Source organism: Carlito syrichta, unplaced genomic scaffold (assembly GCF_000164805.1).
Source record: "Carlito syrichta isolate Samal-C Ts95f unplaced genomic scaffold, Tarsius_syrichta-2.0.1 Scaffold101933, whole genome shotgun sequence".
Lineage (NCBI taxonomy): Eukaryota > Metazoa > Chordata > Mammalia > Primates > Tarsiidae > Carlito > Carlito syrichta.
In genome coordinates this window covers 575,554-582,010 of record NW_007046029.1, presented here as the reverse complement: position 1 = coordinate 582,010, position 6,457 = coordinate 575,554, and the positions used below count along the sequence as shown (strand labels likewise).

The 6,457-nt window shown below is 45.2% G+C and overlaps 1 protein-coding gene across 1 annotated transcript; it reads right to left on the bottom strand.

The window, feature by feature from the left end:
* Positions 1 to 1,028: 1,028 nt before the first annotated feature.
* On the bottom strand, positions 1,029 to 6,397 carry CUNH15orf61 (chromosome unknown C15orf61 homolog). Its single transcript, XM_008064681.1, has 2 exons — positions 6,052 to 6,397; positions 1,029 to 1,252 (listed from the first exon to the last, which is right to left on the bottom strand). The coding sequence occupies exons 1-2, from the start codon at positions 6,395 to 6,397 to the stop codon at positions 1,125 to 1,127; spliced, it is 474 nt and encodes a 157-aa protein (XP_008062872.1). The 3' UTR covers positions 1,029 to 1,124.
* Positions 6,398 to 6,457: the final 60 nt, after the last annotated feature.

Below are 6,457 nucleotides of genomic sequence, written 5' to 3'. Positions count from 1 at the left end.
TGCACAAGTGCCATCAGGTCCTTAAAATTTCCACCCACTCTCCATTGCCAATGGGTCTATGGATATGTACTACTGCACTTAATTGCTTTTATCAACAGTTGCCAAATTTATTTTTCTGGGTCTTTCTAGAAGCTCTGAATTATTCTTACAGTTTTGTAGGCACGCTATTTTACCATTTAATAAGTCTTCATTTCATTCACCTTGCTGCACTTACATCACCTAGAGCTGTTAGCACAGTTTTTAAAAAAGTACTACAGTTTCAGATTGTAAAGCAACAAGGAGTGTCAACATGATACTCTCACCCATCCTCCCAGTAAATGCCGCAAGGGCCTTAAAACATATCTATCTGCCGGGCACGGTGGCTCACGCTTGCAATCCCAGCACTTTGGAAGGCAGAGGCGAGAGGATTGCCTAAGCTCAGGGGTTCAAGACTAGCCTGGGCAAGTTGGCAAGACCTCGTTTCTACAATAAATCAAAAAACTAGCCAGGCGTGGTGGCACGTGCCTGTGGTTCCAGCTTCTTGGAAGTCTAAGATGGAAGGATCACCTGAGCCCAGCAGGTCAAGGATGCGGTGGCCATGAGCATGAGTGATTGAGACTCCAACCCCCGCCCCCCAAAAAATCCCACACATCTATTTACAGTCCTGGCAACGGAATGGCTTAGACTTCAGACTGCGTTAAGAGCCTCATCAATTTTGGATTTGCCAATTATATAATATTATCTCCACCATATATGCTAATATGCTTTTCTAATGTCATATAAAAGATTTTTTTCCTTGCATCTTTTCTGTGGGCACCTGTATTTTCTCTTCAGAGTCGATTTAACTTGATAATACCTGACTATTGAATCTGTTACATAATCATCACTTTTCATCTGTAGTTCAGCCTAGTTCTAGGGAACAACTGGCAAAAGCCTTGTGGGCAGCCCCCATGAGCTACCAGAGTGCACAATCTGTAATATGCAGGAAAAGCATCCCTGGGAGGGCAACATTGCATCTCATGGAGCCAGATGCCATTCAGAGACAAAGGTGCTTGCAAAAGTTTTATTTTAAAGGTTCAAAAATAAATACTGCACATTTACACACAAGAATATCCACTGGCATCTATGCTCTCCAATGCACACTTTCAATATATGGCACCTTCCTCTTCTTTATTTAAAAAGTAAATCTTTACTGGTCCATAACTGGTGTGCACAGTCTCCGTGACTCTGGCGAATGACCAGGAGCTAAGTCCATATAGTAATGTTGGGATACCTAGAAGACAAAGGAACATGTGACATATGAACAGCAATGCTTACTGACCAGGTACCCACATGTGTCATGCTACTCATCACACAATGCTCTTGAGCAATGTTAACAAATAGCAAAGTTATAAAAATATGAAAAGATCACCTCACACTGATCATGATGGTCTAAGAGCTCAATTTCATCTATGTAGGACACAGTGGCGATTACGTGAGCCCAGAGATTAGAAACACTATAGATAAGACTAGTATAAACCTTAACGTAAAGCATTAACATTGATTCATTCCTTTCAACTAATCAAGAAGTAACTCTATATTCTTTTCACAAATAAGCAGGTGGAGAAGGATACAGTTCATATAGTTGCAGGTGCTTCTGATTATTAGCATTGAGCTGAAATCACCAGGTTAACATAACTGCTCTTTATGTTAGATGGTTACACTAATGGCTAAAGGCATTTTGATACAACTTATAAGAAACTGAGCCGAGGAACTGTCTTCAAACCGGGATCTGACTCTAAGGACTTCAGCATAACAGATAGGAGAGACACTGTCATCAGTATTTTTACAGTTTATCTGAAAATAGCCATTGTGAACTAGGGATCCAGGAAGCTCCAACACGTCTCCTTTGGAGTCACCATTGACAAAACCTGGCCGCTTTAAGTGAGGCTGGTTGTTGTGTGTGATACAAGAAACTGAACATACTCTCCCCAGAGATACGGGCTCAGCACTCATGCACCTAAGCCAGTGCTGGGCCCAGAACAAACTCCACAGTGCCTATCTTTACTTAAAATCAATGATTATCAACATATTTAAACATATGTATAAGGTTACAGGCCCGTGAGTCAATGGCAAACGGTATATGTCCTGCAGGAGGTTACCTCTATGGCTCCTGTGTGGGAAGTGGGCAGAACAGGACATTTAAGGGTTGCTGTGCACTGGAGAAACACTCTCATTCTGGTTAATAAGGAAATCAACACACGCTCCAGACCAAACATGCTGTTGAATTTTTCTACGAGGCTATACTTGCTGTGTTTCGCCTCTCAAGTGAGTGTTGCACTGTTCTGTGCTTATTCCCAGAAGTTGCCTGCCAGCCACCAAGATGCCAGAGACTGAGCAGGAGAAGGAGCAGGAGAGACATGCCAGTTCAGGCTGGCACCTCCCTCCCTCAGGGACACTCTGGGTCCCGGCTGCGGCTCTCATGGGGTTCCCTGGAACTTCCATGAAACCCTTCATGGCATACGGTCTTCCTTGACTGGGTAATGCCCCAAAGAATCTCCAAATGCCTCGAGGAACTGTCACTAAAATTCACAAAAGCTAAAATAAAGCAACTCATAAATCATTTAGCCAAAAAGGGAAGAAAGGCCAGTGGCCCAGGGGTGGGTGGACAAGAATGTGGACAGACAGGCAGAGTGAGGGGGGCAGAGGATGCAGTGACACAGAGGACACAGGAGAAACATGCCTCACAGTTCCTAAACTGAAAACCGATGGGTGGGGAAAAAGCAGGCTCTGAAGCAGCTGTGAATTTTCTAAACACATTGAAAGTAAAATATATAAAATGAGTCTTTTAAGCCAATGCCAAGGACACACGCTTAAAGGGTGACCGGTGACACTGAAAATTTTGCTTTATAGTATTTATCACACTTTTCAGTTAATATTGATAATTGTTAAAAATCATGATTTTGAAAAAAATCAGAGTCAGGATTTTTTCAGGTAAAATGAAGGACCAATAAAAAAATTATTCATTTAATAATAACTATATTGTCTCACAATCAGCAATGAGTTTACAGGGGACAGAGCTGTGACAGTGAAGTCATAATTCTGTATTTTTTTCAGTCATTTATTTATTTAATGTAGTCAGACTAATACCCTAAATGGGAGGATCTGCCACCTATATAATTTATACATTAAAAATTCTCCTTTGTAGCACACATGCTTTAAAATCTAAAGACTATGAAAAATCAAAATTTCTGCACTCTCTGAAACATATCATAACATCAAAATGAACCTGAAATCAGCTGTTTGCATAATAATTCATTCTGAGTCAGCTGAACAGTAGGTAAAGTACTGTCAAATTAAGCACTTAAAAGAAATGAGAACTTCCTAGTAAACCACCAATTACCCATTCATTCCGAGGGTAAGTTGCTTTTTCTTAAATCTCAATCTACTTCCCAGCAGGACGCCCAGACTGATAAACCATCAGTAAAATGTCAGCTTCCGCGAGGGGAAGGCGGCGGAGAATGCGAACAAATGGGTAAACAGAAATCGTGATTATTTACAAAATGGAAAATGAATTCCTCGGGTAATTACCAACGAGGAACCAAATTCTAAGTGCTCATGCCCTGGTGGGCTTGGAGGTGGTGAACCTGCCGGTCTGGAGGGCGAATGCACTTCACAGCATGGGAGGGACCAGTGATTTCACTGGCTCTCCAACCACAGTTGGAAACAGGGAATGTGTGTTCCAACTGCACTCACTACAGAAAAGCAGCTTGGTAACTCCCTGCATCTGGTACCAAAGCAGACAGAGTCTCCCTTTTTTCGCCTAACTTAAAACTTTCATTCCTGGGTAAGCAGGATTTTTAGAATTTCTAAAGACCATACAGATCATTAAAGTACTCTTCCGCATTAAAACAACAACAACAACTAAGACTGCTATTTCTTTCCTCGAAAGGTCTCCCCATTCTGTATGGGGAATGTCCTGCTACCCTGCTTTTTCTGGATGCTGTCACATCTATGTCTAAAAGAGAAGCCCTGGTCATCCGGGTGATTTTAAACAAAACATTACATTGGAAATAGTGGTAACTTTTTAAAAAAAGGCATTAGGCTCATGGTCCGCTTCTAACCCATCTGTCACACTTTTCCTACTAGTCTTGATATTTGGGAAATGTGACTCCTGGATTCTGAAAATGCTAGAATAAACATGTCATTCGTGGGTCAGGCCATCCCTCCGCCTTTCCAGGTAATTTTGAATTGGATGTTCTGCGTCCCCATGCCCTCCAACTCAGTCCACCCCACATGGGTGGCATGCTCACATGGCCCACCAGCCAAATATCCAAACGGCACATTTTTAAACAGTAACACGTTGCTAAATGATCTTCTTACTGGGTTGAGCCTGGGACAGTCCCAGTGGGGTCATGGTTCAAAACCCCATGGCTGACATGGGTATGATCATAAACACAAACACATGTGTCACATTTACATTTAATCTGCAATCATATTATAGAATACCATGATGGCCACAACCGGTTTAGCTTTAATTCTGGCTCTAAAACACTGGTGGGGTCATGCAGCTTAGCGCCATGTCTGGATTCTGAATGACTGAAATCTAGATGAATTTCATGTCAGCTATTAATAGGTTGAAAACATCTTGAGGCTTTGTATTTCCCCAGACTTATAAAAGATACATTCATGTGCATGTCATTAAACCAAAAGAAAATACGCATCCAGTGAGCAAATGCACTCCGAGCGTGTCCACGAAAACATATGAATATTAAGGAGCTCATCTGCTGAATTCCTCTAGGCCCTGCCCAGGAGGCCACTCCTCCTGGCACACACTTTCAGTACTTTCAGTACAACGAACTCGCTGGGATTCACATGAAGACAACAAAGAAACTTCAAAAGTAGCTTCAGCTTTTGTGCCAGAAAAGCACCTGCCAGGTGACATCCCGGGAGGAGCCCCACCAGGCAAGAAGCCCTTCAGGTCAGAGCAAAACTTCCAGCGGGAAGCTTCTCTGCAGTCCCTTCTCAGTGCTCAATGCGGGGCCCTGCCTGAAGGACAGCACAGAGGCTTGAGGATGGCCCGCCCCCTCCCCAGGGCTGATGCAGGGCAGGTCCTCAGTGCAGCACAGTGCTAAGCCAGTACTTTCAGTACTAAGTCAGTACTTAGTGCAATGCTTACAGTGCTAAGTCTGTACTCAGTGCAGTACTCAGTGCTAAATAAGTACCTAGCACAGTACTTACAATGCTAAGCCAGTACTTTCAGTACTAAGTCTGTATTGAGTACAATGCTTACAATGCTGTCAGTACTTAGTGCAGTACTTGCAGTACTAAGTCAGCACTAAGGGCAATGCTTAAGTCAGTTCTTAGTGCAGTACTTGCAGTGCTAAGTCAGTACTTACAGTGCTATGCCAGTATTTAGTGCAGTACTTACAGTGCTAAGCCAGTACTTTCAGTACTAAGTCAGTACTTACAGTGCCAAGTCAGTACTTAGTGCAATACTTACAGATTAAGCCAGTACTTTCAGTACTAAGTATTTAGTGCAGCACTTATAGTCTGTCAGTACTTTTGGTACTAAGTCAGTACTTAGTACAATGCTTACAGTGCTAAGTCAGTATTTAGTGCAGTACTCAGTGCTAAGTCAGGACCTAGTGTAGTACTCACAGTGCTAAGCCAGTACTTTCAATACTAAGTCTGTACTTAGCGCAATGCTTACAGTGCTGTCAGTACTCATGTAGTACTTGCAGTACTAAGCACTTAGGGCAATGCTCACAGTGCTAAGTCAGTTCTTAGTGCAGTACTTACAGTGCTGCATCAGAACTTACAGTGCTAAGTCAGAACTTAGTGCAGTACTTACAGTGCTGCACCAGAACTTACAGTGCTAAGTCAGTACTTAGTGCAGTACTTACAGTACTGAGTCAGAACTTAGTGCAATGCTTACAGTGCTAAGTCGGTACTTGCAAGCTAAGTCAGTACTAAGTGCTCAGTACAGCATTTCCCGGGGACCGGGTTCAGCATCCAGGAGCTGAGCCGTCAGGATCTCCTGCGTGGCCCCCCGCCGCGTCCGCAGCGCGCCGCGCGTTCCAGGCCACTCACCGAGGTTGAGGGCCTTGAGCGCAGTGAAGAGGCGGTCCTGCGCAGCCAGGTCACTCCAGGGCGCGCGCGAGCAGTGGTACTTGACGAACGGGAAGCAGCCGGTGCGCAGCACGTGGTAGTTGGCGCCGGGCACCGGACAGTTGAAGTGCGAGCGGCCGAATTGGTCGTTGCGCACGGCGCGGTAGGGCACCAGGAACGACGTCCAGTGCGGCAGGCGCCGCTGCAGCAGGTGCCGCGTCAGCACCTCGGACGCGCGGGGCCGCGGGCGGGCCGCGGCGCGCGGGGCCCATGGCCGGTTCAGCAGCAGGTGTAGCACGGCCTCGTGCGCCCTCCGCGCGGCCTCCATGGCAGCAGGGCCGCGGCGGCGGCGGCGGCGGCGGCGGCGGCGGCGGCGGCGGCGGCGGCG